The following is a 27375-nucleotide window of genomic DNA, read 5'->3' on the forward strand; positions in this document are numbered from 1 at the left end:
TCGAGATCAGCCTGAGCAAGAGCGAGACCCCGTCTCTACTAAAAATAGAAATAAATTATATGGACAGCTAAAAATATATATAGAAAAAATTAGCTGGGCATGGTGGCACATGCCTGTAGTCCCCCAGCTACTTGGGAGGCTGAGGCAGGAGGATCGCTTGAGCCCAGGAGTTTGAGGTTGCTGAGAGCTAGGCTGATGCCACGGCACTCTATCCCGGGCAACAGAGTGAGACTCTGTCTCAAAAAAAAAAAAAGAATGAGTTGATTAAAAAAAAATTTTTTTTTTTCCTAAATGATCTGAGTTGTGATCCTATTTTCCTTTCCATTTCATTCAGGCAAACTTCAAACTGCACACTGGATATGGCGAGGCTGCCACGCACAATTGCACCTATGGGTCATTCTGTAGAGCAAGCCAGTGTGTTTCTGCAGAAACTGCTAATGAAGCACATTCTGTACCTGGCGAGTTTGTTTGGGGGGTGTGTGTGCGCATGAATGTGCATAACACACCATTTTAAAGGGGTGATTCATGGGAAGGGGTGGAAAGAACCACCACATTAAGAACATAATATGTGGCTGGCGATGTGCTAGGTGCTTTACGTGTGTATATTATCACATTTAAGTCTCATACAACCTTGCAAGGTAGGTTTTACAGATCTTGTTTTTGAGGGTAGAAACATTAGATGCAGAGAAGTTAGTAAATTGCCCAAGGATAGGCCCACTCCTAACATTTACAGAACTTGAGAATTTTCACACCTGATGAATGCCCAAAACCACCTTCAGAAGAAAAAAGAATTCTCACACCAAGTGTTGCCCTTATTTAAAAAATCATAATATGCATTACATATGTGCTAAGGTTAATATAAAGGGGCTTACAGCTCATACAAAGGTATAAAAGCAAGGCAAATTTATATAAACAGAAACAGAAGCAAGGCTACAGTTTCAAATGAAATTCAAATTAAAAACACCAATTTAATGCAGCATCTGATGACATGCAACTGAACTGAACTTGTCACTTGCCACGTGAACATGACAAAGACAGCTAGGCGGGGCTTCTGTTGAACTTGGCACAACTGTGATTCGAGTCCCTCCCACCCTCCTCAAGCTGAACTTAACTGTAAAACTTTCCTTCTTTCTTTCACATACTTTGATTCCACTTTTCCTTCATGTGCCGGGGTTGCACCATTTATATCCTACGCCTCCCACAGTTCACTTCTCATGAGTCCTACTCTATTCAATAGTCTGCTCACACATGCAAATCCAGGCAGTAACAGTACCTGATAGTTTAAAATTCTGAATTGAATCCAGAGGATGCAGAATATTTCCACGTTAAGTTTTTTTTTTTAAAATATCATGATCAAACTCCAAATTTGAAAATCCTTATAGACAATTCCCAGCCCCCAAAGAGGCCCTCTGGGTCTTCGGGCTCCAGTTTGGGAAATACCGAGGCTTGTTCAGGAAACCATGGACATCTGGGGTCTTCATCTCTCCCTACTCCCCACCCTCAGCGTCCCCACCTGTGAAGTGAGGACGACACAGGCTGCTGCAAAGGCTGTTCTACTGCAGTAAAGGAGAGAGCAGAGCTGGGTGACCCACGGGTGACACACTCGCCCTGCACATCGGGAGACGTTTGCTCCTGCTTTACTCAAATGAAGAGGCACCATCTCTTCTGAACTTTAAGGGTCATTTGCAAGTTCAGTCCCAAACGATGACGTTTCCAAATACAGAACAGCTGGTAGAGTGTGGGACCAATCAATGAGACTGGATGAGCTTTGGGTGAGACCGGGGTGTTACATTTAAAGATATTAAGGCTTTACTGTACCCATCTTCTTGTATCACCCTTCAAAAGAAAAATCACAAACTATGCATGGGCTAAACAATAGCAATGATCATGATAATAACAACAGCTAGCACACGCAGAGCCTTTTGGCCAAGGGCCAAGCCCCATTGTAAGTGTTCTCCATTTACAACAATTCTGTGAGTCAGAGACTTATTATTCCTGTTTTATGGATGAGAAAACTGGATCCCAGTGAGAGGAAAGGACTTGCTCAAGATCACACAACTAGTAACCCGACGAGGAGCCAGGATTCAAGTCCCAGCTGCCTCTACACCGCTCACGAATGCTGATGGCTGTATCTCACCTGATGCAATATTCCAATCTATCAAAAATATTGCTACCTTTTAATTACCCGTTCAAGTCAACGTAACTGAAAACAGAAGACATTCTCAACATATTTGGTTCTGAAATCAATGATGGCATCAAGACCTTCCTAACCATTGTTTACCCAGGCTCATATTAGAATAAGCGTGCTAGATATGTATTTAAAATCCAGGCCAAACAGAGCAAACTAAGAGGGTGTTGAGGCTTCTAGGTGATGGGAAAGACAATCGGAAGATGCAAATTTGCCACCAACAATCCGCAGAGTGGATACTCCATAAGTGGTGATTACGAGTTGACTGTAAAATATGACATATTTTCTTTCAGGGGGAACATACTGATCTTGATAACCTAAGACCAGAAAGGCAGGTGACACCAAGCATGGGAAATTCTATTTCTACGAGAAATGAGACTTTAAGAAAATGGAGTCGCTCAGAATAGGGTTTTAAAACAAAAGAGCCCCTGAACCACAACTACACTAGGGCTACTGTGATGGGATTATTTTCTGAAAATTCTCAATTTTAGGCGGGGGCGGGGGATATAAACACCAAAGGCTTAACAAATTCTTAGGAATGGATTGACTACAAGATTGTTTTCTGGGTTGCTAGGCAACGCTGAGAAACAAATGTCCATGTTCTGAGATCACTCTGCGTGGTGCCTCCCCCAAGGGCAGGGCGAGTGTTACTCTCCCCTCCACCCGGACAGCAGGGGCACATCTCTGCCACTGGGTCGCGGAGGGACCACGGTGGCAAAAGACACCAAGCTGGACCTCAAAAGGGAAATGACAACTGACCGCCTGGCTGCCAAGATCCTGGCAGAGAAAGTGTCCCCTGGACTGTCATTACCCAAAGGAAGTCACATGCCCCTCCGTGTTCTTTGCTACCTGCAATCACTTCGATCTGCTTTCTTTGCAGGTAAACTGCCCTTTTGCTCGTACATGTCTCACGAAAGCCTGATTCCCTCCTAAGGGTGATTTTAATATCTGGGAAAGTCGAGACTCTTTTCCTGAGACTTCTTTCTTTGTTTCTAAGCAATAGTCTTCCCTGCAAAAAGACCTATTTCGTAACAGCTTTCTTAAGGATAGATGGATATTACACACAGGTAAGTCGGATTCCTCCTTCATTTAATACTTTTATTTATTTATTTATTTATTTATTTTTTGAGACAGAGTCTCACTCTGTTGCCCAGGCTAGAGTGAGTGCCGTGGCGTCAACCTAGCTCACAGCAACCTCAAACTCCTGAGCTCAAGCGATCCTCCTGTCTCAGCCTCCCGAGTAGCTGGGACTACAGGCATGCACCACCATGCCCGGCTAATTTTTTCTATATATATTTTTAGCTGTCCATATAATTTCTTTCTATTTTTAGTAGAGGTGGGGTCTCGCTCTTGCTCAGGCTGGTCTCGAACTCCTGAGCTCAAAGGATCCGCCCACCTCGGCCTCCCAGAGTGCTAGGATTACAGGCATGAGCCACCGCGCCCGGCCATTTAATACTTTTAAGTACTGCGTCTGTTCTTTTTGAAAAAAACAGAAGACGATGAATTGGGTTCTAAAAATTGATATCACATATCTATGTACATACTTCCCTGTTAGAGAAATGGGCCCTGTTTGCATTCTAACTTTTGCCCAGACAGTGGAACACAGTTCATCCTTAAAACTCAATCCCTACACCTCAGTATTCCAATCTGAGTTCTTCCATCTGGACATGTGGTTTATGATAGACACATAGAGAAAAAGATAAGCCAGTATAATTATTGTTAAAGACAATTGTTTTAAGAGCAGTTTTAGGTTCACAGTAAAATTGAGAGGAAGGTACAGAGATCTCCTCTACACCCCCTGCCCCTACACACACACAGCCTTCCCCATGACCAACATCTGGAATCAGAGTGGAACACTAGCTACAACTGAAGACCCTACCTAGATACACCCTTGTCACCCAAAGTCCAGAACTTACATGTTCAATAACATGATTTTCATTTTCTTAAAGTTATAAACATAATCTAGTGCTTGTAAGAACTCCCACTCTCTGCACCTCACCTTACACACCCACCCACACACACACACACACAAACCCCAATGAAATGGGAAAAAAAAAAAATCTCAGATCTGTATTTTAAATCAAGCTCCACCTTCCAGGGCCAGATGGCCATGACTTACCTAACAGGACTAATTAAGTGAGCGAGTGCAGCATGGGCAGGAATGTTCACCATCTGAAGCGGAGACAAATCTACTACGGGCCAATTATGACTGGGTATTCCTGAGTGCCTGATACGTATGCATCATACATGATAAGGAGCTGGTTCAGTAACCACCATTTCTATAGCAACCCACACACAGACTCTGCAGGCTGCGTTTTAGGAAGGCAGTTAAAACTGGATTTTCTACAATGCGGCTTCTCTCTTAGAATATGCTTTTATTTCTGTCATCTCTTTAGAAGGAGGGTATCCAAATCAACTACCCTAAGTTACCACTCAACAGCAGAAACACAGCAGAAACAGAATCTTAAATCTTGATTGCTTTGCCATTCTATGTCAATCACGTTAAAGTCAAACCAGTGACCTGGTTTTCTTGTTCATAAATGACCATTGCCCAAGGCAACAAGTCAGATCCCAGTCTGACAACCTGTACATCAGACGGCCATCTGCTGCCCCAGTTACAGGCTGAAGGAAGGGTAAATGTCTGTGAAATTAAGCTGACAAAATCATCTCTCACTGTCCAGAAAGGCTCAGCTAAGAGGCATCTACCAGCACCAACAAAACTTCCTTCGCCAGACCTGGGAAGGAAAACTCTTCTTTCAAAGGTTAAACTGGCCCCTGTACATGTCTGATAACAAGGTGTGTATATTCACTTTATCTCACCCCCCACAGACCTTGACACCCTAAGATAGACAGAGCAGAAATTAGAAGATCATAAATTAAAATATCCTGCTAATTCTTCAAAGGAGAAGATATCCACTAAATAGAATCCTCTTTTGCTCTATAAATCAAGTAGCATTTTTTAACACAATACCTTCAGCGAAGCATGTAAATGTGGCAAAAGTTTCAATTCTAGTACAGGTGGAGTACCTCTTATCTGAAAATCTTGGGAGCAGAAGTGCTTTTGCATTTCACGTTTTTTTTTTTTTTTTTTTGGATTTTGGAATATTTGCATCATACTTAATCAAAAAATCTGAATTTCAAAATGCTCCAATGAGCATTTCCTTTGAGTGGCACGTTGGTGCTTTAAAAGTCTCAGATTTTGGGACACTTTGGACTTTGAATTTTCCAATTAGGAATGTTCAACCTGTATACACAAATTGTGCTTCTTAAAAAGAATCATTTTTTATTGAGAGTATATAGCAATTAGCCAACTCATACCATTGTAACATACTAAACAAAATTCAACAATGTGTTCTAAGATAGTGTTAATCTATTAGGTCACCCTCTGATGAATATATAGGTTGAAATACAGAGATGCTAATTTCTATAATGAAAAATTCTTCACCTGTTCCAAAAGAAAAAAATGAAAAGACAACTGTAGCCATTTAAAAAGAAAAAGCTGCGTAATAAACAGCAACATCAAAAACTGACCCTACTCTCACGGTGTTTGAAAGAGAACATCGCTAAGTCGCTCCCCTAAGAGTCAACTTTCAATTTTCTGGCAGTCATGGATGAAAGTATTCTAGTTAAAGTTAAAACATGGGTTTATTGAGTTAGTGATAAAACGTCATTTTTTCATTGAAACAGAAGTTCCCATTGAACTACAAAAGAATTCCATCTTTCTTTCCAGAGTTTGAAGTCCGGCCCTACAACGAAGGTACTGTCACTCTGAGCGTCAATTGTCACCTCCGGCAAAATGTAGGAGGACTGTCTGGTTAACAGGAAATAGGAAAGTTGTGGTTATATCAACACCCAGAGTTTGATCCCGGAGAGTGGAGAATATACTTGCGCTGTAGTATTCGAATGGAGCTTTCTAAGGGCTTCCCCCTGGAAGGCATTTAGATCAGGGGGGTCACAAACTTTTTCCATAAAAGGCCAGATAGTAAATATTTTTGTTTTGTGGAGACATAAATCTCTCTGTTGCAATGACTCAACTCTGCTGTCGTAGCGCAACAGCACTCACAGACAATACGCCACCAGATGGGCATGGCCGGGCTCCAGTGGAACTTTATTTAGGGAGGCTTACATCTGAATTTCATACCATTTTCATGTCTCATGAGATATTCTTCCTCTTTTCATTCTTTATTCCTCCTATCTTTATTGAGATGTAATTGACAAATACAAATTTTATATAAAGTATATGACCTGATGTCTTGATATATATATATTAAGTGATTAACATATCCATCACCTCACAGTTACCATTCTCTTTTCTTCTTCTTTCCTTTTTTTTTTTTTTGGTGGTGAGAACACTTAGAATCTACCCTCAAAGTAAATTTCAAGTATGCAATACAATATTGTTAAGTGTAGTCACCACCCTGGACATTAGGGCTCCAGAACTTATTCATCCTAACTGAAACTTTGTATCTCTAGACCAACATCTTCCCATTGCCTCTCCTTCTTTTGTATTTATCTCCAATCATTTAAAAATGTAAAAGCTATTCCTAGTTTTCATGTCATAGGTAGCCAGCCCTGATGTAGATGAAAAATTCTCAATGGATTCACAAGTTGCTATTTCTGGCTGTTAAACGATTTGGAATTGACAATTATTTTGATTTATCTAAAAATTTAAAGTATTAACTGATTTGAAGTGATTGTTGTAATCATAAATAGCAACTAATTAGTAAATTGTATTATGTGCGTAAGAGGTGTTGATGCATGCCTAAGTTTTTTCCTGATTTGATATTATAATACTGTCTGCAGAATTCTTTTATTTAACTTAAATATTTTAATTTGTATTTAGATAATATTATTGATTAAATATAATAGTCACAAAGACCTTATAAAATACGCATTTTTCTATTGAGTTTAGTGAGTTAAAAAGACCTATGGTTTCTCTGAAATGTCCATCTAATCTTGAAGTTTTCAGAAAACATATTTGAGTTCATTTGATTATTTTTGAATGACTATCCACACGTTGGCTTTTCTCTGTGCACATGCAATCTGTTACAGCCAGGAATTTGGCAGTTGTAATTTTCACAGTAGATGCTAAGTTAAAAAGACCATTTAAATGGAAATAGATCAACTACACAATGAAGATACGCCATGAAAAGCGGCTCAATGTATCCTGGGGATTTTTTTCCAGAGAGGAAACAAGAGAATTGGATAACTTATGTTTCAGAGGCTTCATAACAATGCAAATTTCTCTGTTTTCACTGAGTTCTATATTGTATCAGTTTCCTATTGCTGCTATAACAGATTAGCACAAACCCAAGGGCTTAAAACACCACAGATTTATTCTCTTATACTTCTGGTGGTCAGAAGCCCAAAACCAGTTTCTCTGGGCTCAAGCCAGGATGTCAGCAGGGCTTGTTCCTTCTGGAGGCTCAGAAGGGAGAATCCTTTTCTTTGCTTTCTTTAGTTTCCAGAATTTCGGAATTCCTTGGCCTCTTTCCTCACTGTCAAAGAGCATCACTCCAATCTCTGCTCCCATCCTCTCAATGCCGTCTCTGCTGATTCTGACTCCTCTCACACCTGTCTCATAAGCACCGTTGCAATGACAGTGGCCCACCCGGATAACCCAGGAGGACCCCATCTCAGGATTCCTAATCACATCTGCAAAGTCCCTTTACCATATAAAGTAATATCCACAGGGTCCAGAGGTCAGGATGTGGAGAGGGTTTAGCTTACTACACGTATCAGAAACTTCTCTAAATAAATTTTTGGGCCAGGCATGGTAGCTCGCACCTGTAATCCTAGCACTTTGGGAGGCTGAGACAGGAGGATCACTTGAGCCAAGGAGTTTGAGACCAGGCTGGGCAACACAGCGAGACTCCACCTCTAAAAAAAATTTAAAAAATCAGCTGGGTGCCATGGTGCACACCAGTAGTCCCAGCTACTCAGGAGGCTGAGACAGGAGGATCACTTGAGCCCAGGAGTTAGAGGTTGCAGTGAGCTATGATGACACCACTGGACTCTAGTCCTCCCAACAGAGCAAGATCCTGTCTCAAAAAATAAATAATTAACTTTTCATTTGTGAACAATATACAAAATACACTAATGAGAGCAAGGATGCTAATTTATACACCTGTGTCATATGGTTACAGCACGTATAACCTACACATGAATCTCTAGAGAAAGCTTCATCCTATTAAGAGCATGGTCTTTTATATGTCTGGCTCTACTCATCCATAGGCAAATATATTCATTCAAAAAAGAGAAGGCAGGAAGGAGGAGGAAAATAAAACCAGCAGGATGGAAGTTCTAGGACAGAGAAAAGTCCAACATAACCGTTTTTCTCTCTAAGAAAGAGCTCAAAGCATCATCCTCTTAATAAGCATATATATTCATACTGCAGTTCCCAATCCTCAGGCCACAGACTGGTACCGGTCCAGGGCTTGTTAAAAACCAGGCTGCACAGCAGGAGGTGAGTGGTGGGAAAAAAACGAGTGAAGCTTCATCTGTATTTACAGCCGCTCCCCATCACTTGCATCACTGCATAAGCTCCGCTTCTCAGCAGATCAGTAGTGGCATTAGATTCTCATAGGAGTGCGAACCCTACTGTAAACTGTGCATGTGAGGGATCTAGGCTGCGGGCTCCTTATGAGAATCTAATGCCTGATGATCTGAGGTGGAGCTGAGGCGGTGATGCTAGTGCTGGGGAGCAGCTGCAAATACAGATTATCATTAGCGGAGAGGTTTGACTGCACAATAAATGTAATGTGCTTGAATCATCCCCAAACCAACCTCTCCCCACTTCCCACCATGTGCAAAAAATTGTCTTCCATGAAATCGGTCCCTGGTGCCAAAAAGGTTGGGGACCACTGTATCAATACATATATAAGCAAAGGTACATTCTATGTATATAGTCATCTTAAGTACAGATGTTATATCGGAATATTTTAAACTTCTGGCTTTTAAAAACATGTAAGTTATCTCATCTGATTCGACCACACAACAGACATTTTAGTTGGGTACCTGGCATCATGCCAAGAACTGTTCTTGATCACAAGGATTCAAAGATAAATGAGACTCCGCGAGGGCACAGGAGGTAACCAGGAACTGCACAGCTGTGCCCTCCCACGTCCCTGGGACCAGCACAGCAGGTACAACGTGCCGTGTGCAGGGCAGTGGGGAGACCCGCGTTTACCTACTAAACACTTGGGACGCACTTGCTATGTTGCAGGCGCCACGCTGAGCTTCATACAAATATTAATGCATTTACTCTTGTGATGATTAATTTTGTGTGTCAACGTGGCTAAAGGCCACAGTCCCCAAATATTTGCTGGGGAGGTCTTTTTTTGTAGGTGAGATGAACATTTCAATCAATAGGCTTGGAGTATAGCAGATCATCCTCTGCTGCACCTCTAGGTACCTTTGAAAATATAAACTGATATAAAAAATCTCTCCCAATTATCTTGATGCCTGGTCTAACAGTTTTACATTTTGAATTGGGTTACTTGGAAACTGATAATTTCACAGCTTGGCTTTCAGGGGCCGGGGCGGCAGGATGGAGTCAGAACCCGCTTGCTATCAAAATCCTCGGCATGAGCATGTGCTCCCACGCTGCTGCCCTGAGTGGAAACTGAGGAAACTGTCTGGAAGGAAACTCGGAAACTTCTTTTGAAAGCTTTATACTTCTGTATGTTTTGTAACCCAGCAATTCCACATCTTCTAAAATTTCCTCCCCGGGAAATAATCACAACTGTGCATAAAGATCTAGCTACAGAGATTATTTGTTACAGCACTGGTTAGAATGGTAACATTTTTTTCTAATTGTAGGAGACTGATGAAGTGAATTACCATCTATCCATAGACTGGGATACTATCTACTCATTAAAATTGCTACTGCAGAATAATAATGCTAGGGAGAGACGTTTATGCTATACTAATGATTTTTAAACGCATGTTATAGAACAGTACCTACCATATAATCCCATTTTTGCCAAACATGCTTTGTGGAAGGCAACCTCTGAGATGGCCCAAAATGACTCCCCGACCTCTTGGGGCTGGTCTGTACCAGCGTTGGTCTGTGTGGTCGACAGCACATGGAAAGAAATGATGGCATGCCGCTTTTGAGATTGTAAAAGATGATGACTTCCATTCTGGGCACTTGTGCTTTTGAATTTTTATCTTGTTTTCCATTTTCTCTTGGGTCACTTGCTCTGGGGAAAGCAAGCTGCCATGTTGTTAGAAGGTCTTCCGAGAGGCCCACCTGAACCCTCTGGCCAAGCGCCATCGAAGAGAGCCGTGTGGAAGAGAGCTTGCTCGCCCTGGCTGAACCTGGCTTGTGATGACCTGGGCCTTGGCTGGCAGCTTGATGGCCACCTTGCAAGAGACCCTGAGCCCCACCCACCCAGCTCAGTTGCGCCTGGATTTCTAACCCCCAGAAACCGTGCGACAGATTTCATTGCTGTTTTAAGCTGCTAAGTTTGAGGGTAATTCGTTACGTAGCAGTTGATAATGAATACATAACGTGTATAGTGAAATGACTAAAAGGACAGAGTTCAAAATATACTAGTGGTTTTCTCTAGGTGGCGAGATTTATGGGTAATTTTTATTTTCTTTGTTTTGTACAGTATCGGCAAATATTTTTCCTTTTTCAGAAACCAGAAAAAGAAAACCGCACAAACAAGAGAGATCATATGAGCTTCTGAAGAATAAAAGGATAAAGATTAGGAGAGCCACGTTTAGCTCTGATAGTCCTTAAAGATTCGAGTGTATTAGCTTAAATTTGCAAAACAGAAGCAAACAACAACAACAACAACAACAAAAAAAATGAACTCCCAAGAGAGGGCCTGAATGCACAGTGGGGGTAGCTCTGCCCGCTAATAACCAGGCAATGCGCTGTGAGCAGCAGCCTTTGCTCACTTCAAGGAAAGCAGACGTGCACAGGCTTCTTAGAAGGAAACCGACCAGTAATGAACTCATCTGACAGCCAGTCATTTGCACAGAGCTCGTGCTTACCCAGCTTCTGATCAAACCGCCACGCCGCGACATAGGCATTGTGCCTCAGGCTGCTCTGTGTGGCCAGGGGCACGGTGACATAGATGGGACCGTCCACCAGCACCGGCGTTCCATTACTGCTGAGCAGGTGGACGCTGACAGCTGTGACCGGGGTCAGGTCGTGCCTGCTGCTGTTTCCTAGAAGGAAGAGGCAGTCTCTGTCATATGCACGAAGTACCCACGTGGGGCTACGGTGAACAACTTGTCGCTGCTACCATTTACTGAGCACGGCACCTCCTACACGCCAGAAACTGCACTAAGCACGTTAGATATATAATCTTCACCACAACCCAGGAAGGCAGGCAAAACCCCCATCTGACATGTAAACAGGCTCAGAGACAATGGTAATGGTAGCTGGCCCAAGGGCGTATGCTAGTTAGTGGTCAAGCTCAAGTTTGCCAATTCTAATTATATGATTGTGCTTTGCTTTCAAAAGGGATCTCAAAAGGGAAGGACTTTTCTATAATAGGAGATGAAAGTGTATGTGAAAAATCACTGAAAATAACTTCCACACAAAGTGAGCCCAGTGCACGTGTTAATTACTTGGCAGATTACCATATGAAACCAAATGTTTCAGAGTAGCGATTCCTTTTTTTTTTTTTTCCTCTAAATAGTAAATTTCTTCAAGGATCGCTTCAAAATATTAACTTCATTCTGCTCAAAAGTCTCCTATTGAAACTTGGACTTGAAATGTTTATGAGTTATTTTAGTTGCCATTGTTATTTTGGTCTGTTTAAAAGGAATTTAATATGCCAATTATTCTCCATTAGAGGCCTTTTGTCCAAGCCGAAGCTTTAATGACTGTCTACAGATAAATTAGACAATGCTTATGAGAGCGATATTTATGCACTTAAGCAATCCATTTCAGATCTTTGTCCAGTGAGATGCTGTATCACGCAAAACGTATTCTGTCGTAATTTTACATCTTTCCTTGAACAGAATGACAAACACACAGTGATAAAAAAATTTAAGCTATATTAGAACACAATCTATAGGATTTCCTATTCAGCTACTTACATACCTACCTGAGCTAATGCAAACCTCCAATTTGGACTACATTTAAACATTTATAGCAAACCTAGTGAATTTTAGAGTCTCAACAATGAGTTACAGTTAAATCTTCATAGAGCAATTTCTACACAGCTAAGAACATGGTTACCTTTTAACATTCACACCCATCTCTGTTTTTCAACGAGGGGAAAGGCGCAAGGCATGGACATTTCATTGAAAGTTCTAAGTTGTAATCAGAGATTCAAGTTCCGAAATCTTTTAGTTTGGCCATTTCATTTTAGGGCAAAGAAAACCCACAACCAGTATTTACCATATTTCTGGCCAAAATATTTTATGGATTGAGACACAGACAGTCCAGCGTGATGGCTCATGCCTATAATCCCAGCACTCTGGGAGGCCGGGGCAGGAGGATCACTTGAGCTCAGGAAAAAGTAGCCGGGTATGGCTCATTAGTAGCTAAATACTAAAAATTAGCCAGGCATGGTGGCGCATGCCTGTAGTCTCAGCTACTCGGGAGGCTGAGGCAGGAGGATCGCTTGAGCCTAGGAGTTTGAGGTTGCTGTGATCTAGGCTGACGCCACGGCACTCACTCTAGCCAGGGCAACAGAGTGAGATTCTATCTCCAAAAAAAAAAAAAAAAAAAAAAGAGTGAGACATAAACATGCCAATTGCTTAAAAAAGAGACAGCAGCCAAGCCAGGAGTACAATGTACCGCTCTGGCTTCTCTTAGAACCTCTCAATGAGACAGAACTTAAAGCTATAGAGACATTAAGTAACTTGTTAGACTTTGCATAAACAACTTAGAGAGGATGCTTTCCATTAGGGAGTGCTGTTTTCTCGCATCCTAGGCAGGATGCCTGAATAGGGCGGCAGCAGGTAGTTAGAGTAGAAAAGCCCTAGAAATGGAATCTTCCTTCCCATAATCCTGCAAATTCCTGGCCCAGGAAGCTGAGCTTCCAGTACCAGATCTGCCACTAACTGTCTATGTAGCCTCTGGTAAGTGACTTCACTCCTCTGGGGTCTGTGTTTTTTCAAAACTAAGGAGGGTGGCGTAGATGTCTTCCTGAGACTACAGAAATAAGTATGCTCGGCTGGAAACATGCAGAAGTAAGTACAGCATTGAGTTGGGCGTATCAATGGGAAGCAATATGCATTAGGTTCATGTAATGTCAAGTTCCTTTAAAAGTTCTCTAGCTGTCGTAAGATGCTGCGGACAATTACATCTGCTTTCTCGAGGCCTCCCTCCTTCCTCTGGGCTCTGTTAAACACCTGCTTCTCCTCTGTGCCTTCCCAAAGACTCTCCCTTTACCCTCTCACCTTTATCTTGCAATGATTCATACTTTGAAGGGCTACATTATTTTCCTTCCATTCTTTGTTATGAGACTTCAATTCTGCACGAAATACCAAGTTCTATATCCAACAAGGCTTTCCTTCCTGTTCCATCTGGATGTTACCTGGCTCCCGCTATGTCCGAATCAAGACAGGTGTCAGGCAAGAGCAGCGGGACGAGGGGGAAACACCTTTGGACCACAGGAGGGGACGAGCTGCACCGTCTTGTGCCTCCCACATAGTCACTTGCAACATGGGAGGTCCTGCTCAGCTAACATCTGGGGTTCTGTTTGGCTTTGCATTCCTGTACCAACTTTTTGGGATTGCAAGAAAAGTTTGCACCTTAGTCATTTTGTTGACGCCTCTGTGTCTTCCCAGGGTTATTAGTGTAAGTCATGTTTTCAAAACCCCTTGGGAACGCCCCAGAACAGTTGTGCTTTCTTAGCAGCACGGGCAACAGCGTGATGCTCTCTGGCCTGCATGTGGGAGGGGGCCCTTCTGCAATGCCAGGAAGCTACGGGGCAGACAGAGCGAGAAGAGAAGAGGGGAAGTGGCTGAAATGTCCACGTGGCTGCCTTTCTCTACTTACAACTGTGGAACGTCCCTCTAAACCGGACATCACAGGCTTTATGACACTCCAAGGAAAACCTCCTCCGGAGACCCTTCCGTTCCCCCTTGCAGCCCCCTCTGTTTCTGCCACCTTCAGTGAACTCCAGCCACGACCTGTCATCTCCCAAAGACACGTCCGGGCCAGGCTCTCCCTCTGGGGTGAAATCTCTTAGATGCCTTTTATAAAACAGGAGGCAAGTAACTGGGACAAAGACAAACTGACACTGGAGGCGGGTGCTGAGCTGGTGAGCCGGTGGGGTGTCTGCGCTCGAGGGAGCCCAAGCCCCTGACCCCAAGGGTACGGGGGGAGCACTGTGGGCCGGACCCCTTCCCTGCTTGGTCTCCCAGATGCTCTGATCCTTTCTAGGTCAATCTGCCAGTGGAAAAGAAGTTTAACGTCACCTTCCAAAGACCTTCTCTCTGAAATAACGGAACGATTTTCAAATAAAACAAACCCCTCTAAAATCAATAATCCTGCGCCTTTGTGTCTTTCTTGCTCCAGTCTTCTCAGCTTGCATGACTTATTCAAGAGCTATTGGAAGTGGGGCACAGAAAAAATTAATGAGCTCTGAGGACAGAGGCTGTCCCTCCAAGTTAGGGTTTTAGGGGTCTTGCTGCATTTTGTCCGGGAGCCTGGATGGAGGTTATAGGATTTTGAACGGGACTTCTTCACGCTCTCTAGAAGGACACTTTTCTTCCAGGCCTGCACAGTTCAGGTAAAAGTCAATATTTTTTTCCCGATAATGTTTACGTAAGTTGCCTACTATGCTTCTGTCTGTTGACAAATCACTGACACATTAATCGCAACATCCACACACAAAAATAGGAAGAAGAAACGTTTCAGAAAATGGTGCCACAGGAGGGAGAAAAGGGAGTCGAAAATCACCAGGTCACCTTCATGTGTAAACAGAAACTTACTAATGTGCTACAAAAGGGATCAGAGGTTTCAGGTTTAAAACTTGTTTCAGAATAACCGGTTTATGTACAGAATTGGAAAATGAACTGAAATTCAATAAAGGCGTCCCCAGGAAATGCAGTAACTTGCCTAGCAGGATTGAACCCAGAACAGCCTTAGATTTTGGATTTTATGCTGTGACTAAAGTGTGGGAGAAAGGAGCGGGGGAGACAAAAAAATAATTCAGGACCCCAGAATCCTGGCACTTTTTTCACCAGGATGACAGGGGCCACCCTAGCGCCGAGGGTGGTGCTCCATGCGGGTGAAGGCTCACGTCTGCAGCCTTTCTCTGATAAGGAATTGTCACGTATTTTCTGGCTGGTGGCTTTTGGTGTCTCTGATCTTTTTGCTGCATGTGTCATGTCAGAATAGTGAGAATGACTGAGATGATGCAGAGATCTTCCAGAAGAAGATTCCAGAGCCACTTCAAAGCCTGGCCGCTTTGAAGGCAAGGAGAGCAGGCGCAGAGAGAGAAACCACGTGAGCAAAGTTGTAGGACCGTGGGCGGCAGAGAGCAGAGCTCCCCATCCTGAGTGCTCTCTGTGCCCGTGGGGCGGAGGTGGAGGGCCACCCATCCCTGCGGGCTACAGCGCCTGGATGGGTGGGGTCGTGTATCTCTGCCAGGGCAGCTGGGCCAGCCAGGAGCACGTGGGACAAGTCAGAGGGCAGAGGGCAAAAACCCACAACTCTGATCTTATGCTTTGTAAAAAAAAAAAAAGAAGTTACAATTTCGACTATAAGAACTTCTCTGAATTGAATATGTTTAGTCTTCCAAAGGAGAGCCCAGAGAGAGTGCTCGGGGAAATTGGTAAAAGCAGAAAGGTTCAAGGAGATCATGCCCTCAGATGCAGTTCTGCCTGGCTGCAGACTGGATTCCCTAAATGCACTGGCAGCTCGGTGCACCTGAGCTTGCAGAAAGAGTTCTTCTCTTGCAACTTCGCTGCCATTCTCCCCTGGAATGCGAACACTCTCAGTCACATCTACAATCCATGCACAACGATCAAAACACAGAAGCCCCACCTGGAAAGAGATGAGACTCACATTACCTGTTCCATTCCCGTCTAATCCTCGCAAATAAGGAAAACTGTCCACTTCCGAGGGGGAGCTGGCGGCCGTGAGAAAGGCGGTCAGGTCGCTGTAGCTGGTGTTCTCCGGCAGCCGCAGGGCCCTTCTCTGGAAATGAACTCGAGGCTGAGGCCGGGCACCTGCAGAGATGAACCTCTGAGTTACCTCCCCAAGGAGCAGTTTCTGTTTTTAGAAAATGCAAAACCGGGAAGTGCCTCTCTCAGGTTTCAGCACGCCTCCCCACCCCAGCCCTTCCCACAGAGCTCCCCAGCCCCCTCCACGCAGGACACAGCCATGTGACAACATGCTATTATGGCAGACGAATAATAGCCCATTGTCACATTTGTTTTGACACAGGATGTTATTTAGGTTTTTAACAAAAAGCTTTTTCCAAGTTCTAATTGTCGAGAGCAGCCTTTTTGCTGCCTATGGCTTGGGGTGACGTTTTGAAAGTCCGAGTAACTGAACCGAGTAGGTGACAATTAGTCTCTTTACACAAACAGGTGACAATTAGTCTCTTTACACAAACAACGTGAGAGATACTCTGTGATACCACTACAAACCCATCCTTAATCTCCCTGGTGAAATCGAGCTGAATGCCGCAGACCAGACAGAAGCGGAGCAAGGGGATTAAATGTGTAGACTTGAAAAGAACCGTAAACAAGAACCCACCAGCCACGAACCCTTTCCTTTCTGCAGAAGCTGCCACTGGGCATCCAGTCTATTCTGGAGAGGTGCTTCCTCTTTGGGACAGATGATGTCACAGATTTTATGACAAGACTTTTGAAATGATGCGAAAGGACGCTCCTTCAACCAAACTCAACTCCTTTGTGCACAAGGGTGGGTTTAGCCAAGAGGCTCCCCCGCCCCCCAGCAGTGTCTGTCATCTGTGGTTTAACTTTGCCCCAAATGTTGTTCTGATGGTCAAAGCTGAACTTGCTCTTACCTGATGCTACAGGGACAGTCACAAATGTTGCACAAACCCAGCAAAAACATCAAGACAGAAATCATGGATCCCGTCTCAGGCTTCAGACAGTCCACGTTGCACTTGTACTTGGCCGAAAGCGCCTTCTTGCCAGCCCACAGCCGTACCGGTGCCACAGTCCTGCCCAGAGCCAGTGGCCTTTATACCCACTCTTGGGATCAGAGAACAAGTTCTAGAATAAGGGGAGTTTCAGAGCTCAGAGAATCAAGTCGTCCGGGTCTCTTTGCGACAGCCATGGAAGCCCAAAGGACATCCGCAGACTTAGGTCTGGGTGAGGCTGTCTGGCTTCGGACCACGGTCTACCTGCTAAAAATCACCCTCGAGGCTGGTCCAGGGGCTGGTTCTCCACTCTGTGAAACACAGGCCCGGGTTTGGAGCCCAGGAGAGCAGGTGCCCAAAGTCATGACGGTCCCATCTAACTCTGGTCACCTCGGCTGAAACTAACCGGACACAGGGGTCAATCCGGTTCCCGACCATCAGTGCCCTTCATTTACCCCCTAAAACAACCCCGCAGTGACACACTAGCCTCTGGGGATCTGTATCTTTGTCATTCTTCTTCTCTGCCCTTTCTCTTCAGTTTGACAGAATACTGACACCTCGCTCCCCTCGCCTCCTCATCTGCAGAGACGTCCCCAGGAGTCCCCTGTGCCCCACTGGGAGCCGCCTGTTTCCAGCCCCTCTCCCCCACGTGGCCACACACACCACTCGCTTCCTTTGGTCTCCTGTCCTCTGAGACTGAAAGTCAAAGTCTGGTCTGTCTTTTTCACCCTCACCCCCGATGACGTAACAACACTCATTGCTTCTATTATTATTTTTCTCAATGATCGGGAAACGCACGTTTTCTGCCTGGTGTTAGTCAGTTAACAGTCCCTGGGTAGGGGCCTGGGTTTCACACTGTGGAAAAGCAAAGAACTCTATGAATACCAATAAAAGAAGGGCGTGTCTGAAAGTGACAGGCGGGACAAGGTGCAAAGCGGAATCGGGGCTGGTTACCCCACAATGGGTGGATCCATGCACCCTTTCGGGCCTCACAGAGCCCCCTGAGCGACGGGAAGGCTGAGATGGGTGGAGGCTGCTTTGGGGAGGGACACAGGCCTCCGCCAGCTGCACTGAGGAGGCGGGGGCTGCTGACCGACGAGGGGCGGCTTGTGCTGAACCCAGGATATGCAGCCCAGCCAGGCCTTGTGGGGACTGACCTTTGACCCAGAGAACCACAAGCCGAGGCTGCTCTCCCCTTTCTCGGGGCCCCCATGTCTCATGCCCACCCTCCCCCACCTCCCTCTCCCCGTTCCTCGGCAGAGCAAGCATTTCATGCATTTCCCTCTGACTCAGCAATCCCCCATTCTCCCCACCACCCAGTCCTCATTCCAAGTCACCACCATCGTTTTCCCTATTATCTTGCACGTTCGCTCAAGTGCCAAGACCGGCCAGTCTTCCTTTACTCACATTTCTTGTATCATCTTTCCCTCCTTCTCAGCATCCGGCAGCCTACGATACCTTACATGACCCCTTGTCTCGACTATCACGCAAGTCTCCTAAATGGCCCCTCTGCTTCAGTCTTTCCCCTTCCTGCTTTTCATCCACTGACACCTTGACTGTTCTAAGATACCACCGTGACCACGCCCATTCCCTGCCTGGAAACCACCAATGGATGTCTACTGATTACCAAAGTAACAACGATGACAAGAACAACAACAAAAATGCGTAGATCACTATAAACCCAGGCTCCTACAATTACATCTTTCCTCTAAGGGAGTGGTGTAGATCAGCACTTTAGAATTTACACAGTTCTTATATATGTTATTTAACACATACAACCACCCTGTGAAGAAGGAACTGTCTTAATTCCAACTAGATCAGGGCTCATCGGTCTCAGCACTCTTTACATTTTGGGCCTGGAGATTCTTGGCCGGGGTGGGGGCTGCCCTGTGCATGGCAGCATGTTCCATTGCATCCTGTCCTCTACCCACTAGATGTCAGTAGCAGCCCCCAAGTTGTGACAACCAGACCATCTCCAGACATAGCTAAATGTCCCTGGGGGACAAAATCACCCCCAGTTGAGAACCACTGCACTATACATTCTGAGCAACCTCATAATAATCCAAACAACATGTACTAGGCATCCTCTCCATAATGGGTACCGGATAGGTGAAAAGAAAACGAAAAAGCCGTTGTTTTCCTGGAACTTGAGAATAGAGAGGGCATTTCTCTCTGCCTCTTTCTGTCTCTGTCTCTCTCTCTATCCCTGAATCTTTCTCTGTCTTTCTCTCAACCTATCAGATGAACAAATAAGCTTATAAAGATGCCAATACTCAGTTTTCGCAGGGCAGGATGAAGACGTCCAAGTCAATTTCAGAAGTTGAAGTTTAAAGAAAACTGAGGTTGCCATGTGGGAAGGGAGGACACTGAAGCCTGAGGGTTGCAGAGGTTTTCTCTATTCTGCCCCAGGGCTCTCGTCCAAGATGCCATTTAGGCCTCTTAAATGGATCAATGCAGACGTCAGCCATTAATCTTGAGGATAACTGGTCCTTTCTCCTTCTCCCTGAATCAAAGTCAAAGGAATCTCTTCCTAGAGCTCTTATCACCTTTTGATGAGTTTATCACATCATCCTCTTTTTCTTAAATGTTTATCTCCCTCAAACATCAATAAAAACCATTACTGTGGGGAAAAAACAGAGTGGAGAAGGCAGCCATGGAAATGGCTTAATTATCATAGTGGATTTTTTTTTTTTTTTGAGACAGGGTCTTGCTCTGTCGCCCCAGCTAGAGTATAGTGATGTCATCTCAGAGCTCACAGCAAACTCTAACTCCTGGCCTCAAGCGATCCTCCTGCCTCAGCCTCCAGAGTAGCTGGGACTAGAGTCATGAGCCATCACGCCTGGCCTATCTTAGTGTTTTAAGTGCCAGAATAAGGGAGAAATGATAAAAGAACAAAATAAACTTCAAGACAGTGACCCACTGCCCAGGAGAAAAGCAGCTCCCTCGGTGGCATCTGTGAGGGGCAGGTGAGAGGTGACAGCAATATGAGAGTGCAGAGAGGTGTGAAGGTCAAGTGTGCATGGGGAGCTGAGCGAGGCGTGTGGGCCACACGTGGGCTGCGTGGGGGTCCGGGGGCCGGGCAGGAGGCTGGGGAAGGGCGTGGCGAGGCCGGGTTAGGAGTTCGGCCTTGCGTGTGCCTGTGGGGGAGAGTCGGTAGCAGTTACTGGTTTGCATTTGCCCAATTCTGACAGCAGGTGGGGAATGGCTGTGGGTGCAGAGCCTAGTGTCAGAGCGATCGGCCAGGAGGCTGCCACGAAATGGTTCAAGTGAGAAAGGATAAAGGCAGCGGCACTGAGGTCTGCACAGAAGAGGCAGCTGGAGCCAAAAGCTATTCTGGGGGTAAGAGGAGAGAGCGGACGGAGGAGGAAAGAGACTCAAGAGGGAGGGAACAGGTAGGGGTGTAAACCTGGGGGTCGGGGGTCTGGGGTCCGGGAAGGACAAGGAAGGCTTAGAAGGCGCCGAGGGTCTGGGAACTCTGGCTCTGTTGAACCGTTATCCTAAGACGGTTCAGGCTTTCTTTATACAACCACTGTTGACAATAACAATACAATCACTTTCCTCACTTTTAAAATGCAAGGAATGCTGACTGCTAAGGCCAATCCCACCAAAACATGCATTTATTGTGCTATAATCAGTACGTTTGCAAACATGCTGCAGAACCCTACCTGGTCGGATGACAGAACCGTTTTATTGGTGTTTATAGTCAGAATGTACATAGATACCACACGGCCTATCTGCAGAGCAGAACACAAGCGGGCAGTCTTTGCATTTTTAACAAAAACTCAGAGTCACCACAAGTTTATGCTCTATTTTATTTGGCTGGAAACATTTTAAAGCAAAAACTTCAACAGAAGCATGAAGTGTCGCGCTGATAAGGACAATGCCCCCACCTTCCCTCCTCTCTCATCCTGTCCCCACCTCTGCACCCAATGGCCTTCATTCTTCAAAGCTTTTACTTTAGCATCATATGAAGCCAAACAAGGAGGCATCATCTCACACCACACAGAATACGTGAAGCTTCCTAACTACCTAAACTGTCCTCAGACTACCTACTGCTTTTTCCGGGACTGTCTGACACGTTACACCATCCGAGAAACACACTAAAATCCAAATGGCTCACAGCACACACACATCTGAGCAGGCAGGAGTTTATTACTGTCTTTCTCCTCTGAATCTATTAAAAAAAAATAACAAAAGCAACTAAACACAAGCAGTTTGAGAATAACAATGTGAAATATCACTTATAAATTCAGTATTATATTGGTTTTGTAGACAGCACAGAGCCGCATAAATTAAACGGTGCCAAAGACCTACATAGGCTTTCCTTCCAACAAGTAGGAAAACTTGAAACTAACAAAAGGATCCATTATTATTACTGTCAGGCCTCGACTCTGCTGAGAAAAGGAATCAGTACAAATTCAACGTTATTGAACTCATGAAGTCGGGTAAGTTAAAAAATTAACAAAATGTAATTTTAAGAAGCTGGCATGGAAATGAGATAATAAAAAGGAAGAAATGGTGCTCAGCTAGTTTCTGGTTATATAAAGGAGGCAATGATAGAATAGACTGAATAAATTAACTGTTAACAAAAACTACCTCCTTGGCCTTATTTATAATATGATCATTCTTCTTGCTCCTTAGAGAAAGAGCTATTCAAGTACTCAGTGTGTGTGTGTGTGTGTGTGTGTGTGTGTGTGTATACTACACTTATCTTAGCATTCACAATACAGAAAATAACTGACCACAGAGTTAGTCTATATAGGAAGTGCACGAGGCAGGTGGATTTTGGATTTGTTTACTTGGTCATTTGAGGAATCGGTCACTGGGTGCCTACCATGAGGAAGACACAGGGCTGGGCCCTGGGGGAACCAAGATGACAACAACAAAGTCGTTGCCTTTCTGGTTTTTAACTTTAGTTGGGAGGTAAGGTGTACCACCAAATACGGTAGCAAGGGAGGTATCACAGGAAGAGCCAGACTCCCAGCTGCTACTGTCCCTTGCTGCTAAGGACGTGAGGGGCTCTAGGGGCATGGACCCAACAGAATTCAAGGACCAGAGCCGGAGGGTGTCAAAGGCCCATAAGGTGGAACCGCCCTGGGCTCAGGATGGCTCTCGGGTGACGTGGCGGGAGCGTGGGGGTTTCACTCCAATGCTGTGCCACGAGCATGACCCCACTCATGCCCTGTCTGCTCCTTTCTGACCTGTTGCCAAGCATCTTTCTCTGATTATGCATCCTCTGTGTTCTCTTCTCCCTGGCGCAAGCCCAGGGCAAAGCCTGCACCTGGTGACCACTCAGCCGTGATTCTTTCCTCTTCTGGGCTCTTGGATTAAGAGCTGCTGGCTCCAGCCCATTTCTTCCAGCCAGGTCCCACCTCCTGGCCACGCCATGGACTGGCTACCCCAAGCCAGGGACCCACTCCAGACCCGAGAGCCACGGCCTGGAGGGATGGGTGGGTCACAGGACAAGAGTCCCCCAGAAGCTGGGGTTGAGGGCAAGGCAGTCGATGACTCCCACCTCCAGTGGACATTCAGGAAAGACCCTGGGTGCACGTGCATGCAGGCTGGCCTTCCTGTAGGGGGGGCTCTGAAGATAGACGAGATGATGGATTGGGACATCTCAGGTGGAAAACAGACAAAGAAATTCAGTTAGGCTAGAATGCATCCTGTGAAGGAACAGAACACTTGGAAGGGAGGAAGAGGCCAGATTACAGAGAGAGTGTCCAGGAAGGAGACTGGATTTTATTCTCTAGGCCAAGGGTGGCCATCAAGGGATAGAAAGGGATGGAACTCTGCCTTGGAAGACTCATGTGGCAGTCCAGTGCCTGGCGTGTTGGGACGGAGAGACTCAAGGCACGGAGTCCAGTCTAACCCTCTGAAGTCCAGCTCCAATCCCAATACAGAGACCGGGAAGAGCATCCCAGAGGCTACTGCAGTGGTCCGGGCAGAGACCCCCAGGCCTTGACTCAGGGCATGGGCAGTGGGAAAGAATGCCAGGGCACACAAGCACAAGGAGGTGACCATGCAGTGACCTGGCTGCAAGGTCAGGCTCACTGCAGCTGTACTCGACTCACAGAGGTATAAGAAGGGAAGACCAAGGTCGTAAGCAACTGCAACGTGGGCAGGTGACTGCTCACAGAGGGCGCCTGACACGATGCTGGGGTCCTTCACAAACCCTCTCCGAGCCACGAGAGGACACTGCCAGGCGTCAGGGCTGGGAGCAGAGCAGGCAGCAAGGAGGGCACTGGCCTCCGGAATAAAGTGTGCTTGGGGGTCCGGCCCCTGCAATTTGAGCCCTTGTCACAGACATCGCGCCGAGGGCAGCGCTGCTCCCAGGAAGAGAGAGACAGGCAGAGATTTTACATTTTCTCCTTTAGCATCTCAGTAAAGGGCAATGCGGGCACAATGGACGCCAAAGGCGGCTGTGAAGTGGAAGCCGCTGATGACCAGCACGCACGGCCTAAAGGCCACATGTATGTGGGGAGGGGACGCAGGGAACCCGCCCCGTGGGAAGCACCATGAACAGGAATTTGGCAACCTCGCCCCTGCTTTGCCAACGGTCACCTTCCAGATAACCGCAGCAGCCACCGGAGGCCAGGGCCAGGGCCCCGTGCAGCCATGAGTGTGAGGACTTGGATTTTATTCCAAGCACAGTGGGAAAACCACAGACGAACTGAAGCGAGGTGATTCGATTGCTTGCACTTGGTGAAGACGTGATGATGGCTTTGGCAAGAGCATCAAGGGGACAGCCAGTTAAGAAAAACCCACAGCAGAGCTCTGAGGAGACATGACAGTGTCTTGGGCCCGTGAGGCGGCCACGCAGACAGGGAGAAGAGGCTCAGCAAAAGAATGAGATAAGAGGAGAGAAGAATCATCATTGGTAATTCCCAGAGTTTCAACTTGACCGACTGAAGTCGATGTTCACACCGTTTATCTCGACCACGGGCTCTGCGTGTACGTGTCAAACGTGAGTCGCCTGTTAGACCCCCAGGGGGAGATGTCCAATTAGCAACTGGTGGGAGCCCCATCTCCGGGGGAGGGTCCGGGCTGGAGACATGGAACCGGGTGGAATCAGCATCTCCAGGGCATCAGAAACCAGAAGTCTCAAGGCGATTGAGAGAAAGGACTAGAAAGAAACATGGGCCCAGGACAGGCACTGGAGTCCCCGAGAAGAGGTGACCAAGGGATGGAAGAAAGAAAATCCAGGCTCGATGTCATGGTGGAGAGGGAAGGGAGTGGCGGCCGGGTGTCTCTGTTCAATGCAGTGGAGGGATCAAGGCGGGTGGAGAGAGAAACGTCCTCGGAGTGGGACAACACGGAGGCTGTAAGTGACTCTGCCAATAGCAAAGCTAAGAAAAGAAAAGCAGGAGGCTCCCAAGGCTCACGGGCCCAGGACACGGTGCGGTTCTACTGGAAAAGGCCCAGCTCTGCTCTCTCAGAGGGGAAAAATAAAAACTTAAGGCGTTTACTGTGCAGATGACACCCAAATCTGTATTGCTATTCCTGTTTTCTCTCCCAAACTTGAGGCAGAAATGCTGCCAGATGCTTCTACTTATTTTCTCTTCAAATATACGCTCGAACAGCAGTGGCTGCAGGCTGGGCTCCTCCTGTCGCCCCACAGCTCCTCGGTGACAAGGGAGTAGATGCGTTTGCTTCGTTGGCAAACGGAACACATGTTTGGTTCCACAGAGGATGACGGATACACAATGGTTTTAAAATAAAGAACAGAGTAAATAAAAAACGACTCTGATGAAACATTCAGGGCCAGGAAACATCATCCCCTGGCCCAATGATGGGATGAAATGATGCTCTCAGCACAGAAACGCATCTCACATAAGCGTTCCCAGTTCCAACCCCTGTAACGAGCAAAGGGCAAGTTTCTGGAACCTTCTGTGTGAGCTTCTCCGTGGGAGCTGTAGAAGCCAGAAAGGGGTGAGGTCACATTTACAGACATCAGGACACTGGGGACAGATTCAAAAAACAGGGGGATGGAAGAGAGGAAAAGCCACACTGTGTGCGGATCAGCCTTTAGTGGCAGTGCCTGGACTCGGACCCAAACGAGATCGATGGACAGTGTCCCCTTTGCAGGGGAAAGAGAGGGTGGGCAGATCCGGGCAGCCCCTTCTTTTGTCTCACACACTTGAACCATGGTCCTATAGGAAATAAGACTATGTATAGCCAAGTGACAGTGAATAGACAGTATGTCCCGGCTGTGGATAAAGTCATTGTCACCTCCATATGACGCTAAGTGGGTCCCACGTAAGATATTAGTGGTTGGCCCAAAAGCGACTGTCAGTTTCCTTTTCAAATATTAAACATACCGAAACAACTAAGAGAATAAATTTCAAATGTCTCACCATTGTGAAAGAGGCAACCGATTCGTTAATTAGGTTGATTTAATCATTCCACGTTGTATACATACAACATCCCACTGTACCCCGTAAGCGTATGCAATTATGATTTGTCGATCAAAAATAATATTAATAACAACAAAAAATAAAACAACTATTAAACATACCTTGGAATCCTGATACTATCTGCACAATATCTTCGTACACCATCAGAGTAGCGGATCGTTCTGGAAGCAGGCCAAGGCTCAGTGAAGAAAATACTGCAGGGAAAAAGTGGACATGAGGGAATTCTGGCATTTAAACCTAAATGCCCACGCTCATTTTTGGGGTACTCTGCATTCTTTGTATCCTCTGATTTCAAATCCATCACTAATATCGATTTTTAGTATGAGTAGCAAAATACCTTCAAAACACCACAGAAGTATTGCAATTTCTTGTATAACAGACTGTTTGCTCTACACAAGTCAATTGTTTTTGTTTGTTGGAAGTTTCTAGCAAAGTAACTGAACCTGTTCACATTAAGTAGATCAAAAGTTATAATGTAAATATTATATGAGTATAGAATATATCACGTCAAGTATCAACATTAAGAGAGACTTTACAAATATGAGGTTAGGTTCATGTGTGCCTCATGGTAAAACAATATTGCCCCCCAACCCTGAGAACGAATAACATGATAGAAATTGTGCTACTTTAAACCTCTTGCTTAAGCAACTGACCTTCCAACTAAAAAATCTCACAAAGCCTACAAGTTTCTGGGTGGAACATATGAATTTAAGAGAAAAAAACAAATAAATACATCATGGAATGATAAAAATCGCTAATATTATCAAACCCCTTACTAACATGCCAGGCTTGTTAGTGCTTTAATTGTGATAACAGCTCTATGAAGTTAATATGCCCATTTTACAGGTAAGAAAATAGGTTTATACACGAGGAAGTAACTTGCTCAATATTTACCAGTTGATAAATGCCGGAACCAGGATTTGAACTCTGGAATCTGCCCTCCACCCCTATGCAACATGGAAATGGGGCCCAGAGAGGTAAAGTGACTTTCTGGGAAGTATCAGGACCTAGAAAGATCTAGTGCTGAGAATATCGATTACTTTGCCTTTGGTACTGACGTTTAATAATGCCACAGGGGACCAGACTGGGGAGGTGGCCCTGGATGTGACCTCTCTGTTCACTCACTCTCCACCAGGCAATTTATTTAGCTGTTACTCTACGCAAGGCCCAGGGCCAGATCCCAGGGTGCAACAGATACATGCTGGAGGCAGCCTGTGCCTTCAAGGGTCACGCATTAGAAGGGGACTAGACTCACAATGAACAGCTGTAGGACAAGCAGACTGTGGCAAGTACCAGGAGAAAGATAAGAACACACCTTGGAGCTGTGCAAAACAGTCTGGCAGTCCCTCAAATATTAAACAGAGAGAGTGACCCATGACGCAGCCATTCCATTCCTAGGTATTAACCCAACAGAACCGAAAACATACATTCACACGGAAACTTACACGCGAATGTTAGCTGCAGCACTGTCCGTAATCGGTAATAGCCCCAAAGTGAAAATGACCCAAACAAATGTTTCCCAACTGATGAATGGACACAGTGTGATACATCCTTGCAGTGGAATATTCCTCATGCATAAGAGGGAACACAGTACTGACACATGCTACAACATGGAGGGACCTTGAAAATGCCACACTAAGTGAAAGACGCCACACACAAAGGGCGACATGTTGTAGGATTCCATTTACGTGCTTACAGAATAGGCAAATCCAGAAAGACAGAGAAGAGATGAGTG

The 27375-nt window shown here is 45.5% G+C and overlaps 1 protein-coding gene across 1 annotated transcript in view; it reads right to left on the reverse strand.

Moving 5' to 3' along the window:
- The window catches only part of FAM171A1 (family with sequence similarity 171 member A1), a 110415-nt gene that overhangs the window by 13824 nt on the left and 69216 nt on the right, over window positions 1–27375 (reverse strand). The window contains exons 3-5 of the mRNA XM_069458759.1: window positions 25742–25834; window positions 16184–16342; window positions 11195–11371 (exon numbers count right to left, since the gene is read on the reverse strand). Of these exons, the coding sequence (XP_069314860.1) occupies window positions 11195–11371; window positions 16184–16342; window positions 25742–25834 (429 nt within the window). The remainder of the gene's footprint in view (window positions 1–11194; window positions 11372–16183; window positions 16343–25741; window positions 25835–27375) is intronic.

The sequence above is a fragment of the Eulemur rufifrons genome, chromosome 25 (genome assembly GCF_041146395.1).
Source record: "Eulemur rufifrons isolate Redbay chromosome 25, OSU_ERuf_1, whole genome shotgun sequence".
In the NCBI taxonomy this organism is placed as follows: Eukaryota; Metazoa; Chordata; class Mammalia; order Primates; family Lemuridae; genus Eulemur; species Eulemur rufifrons.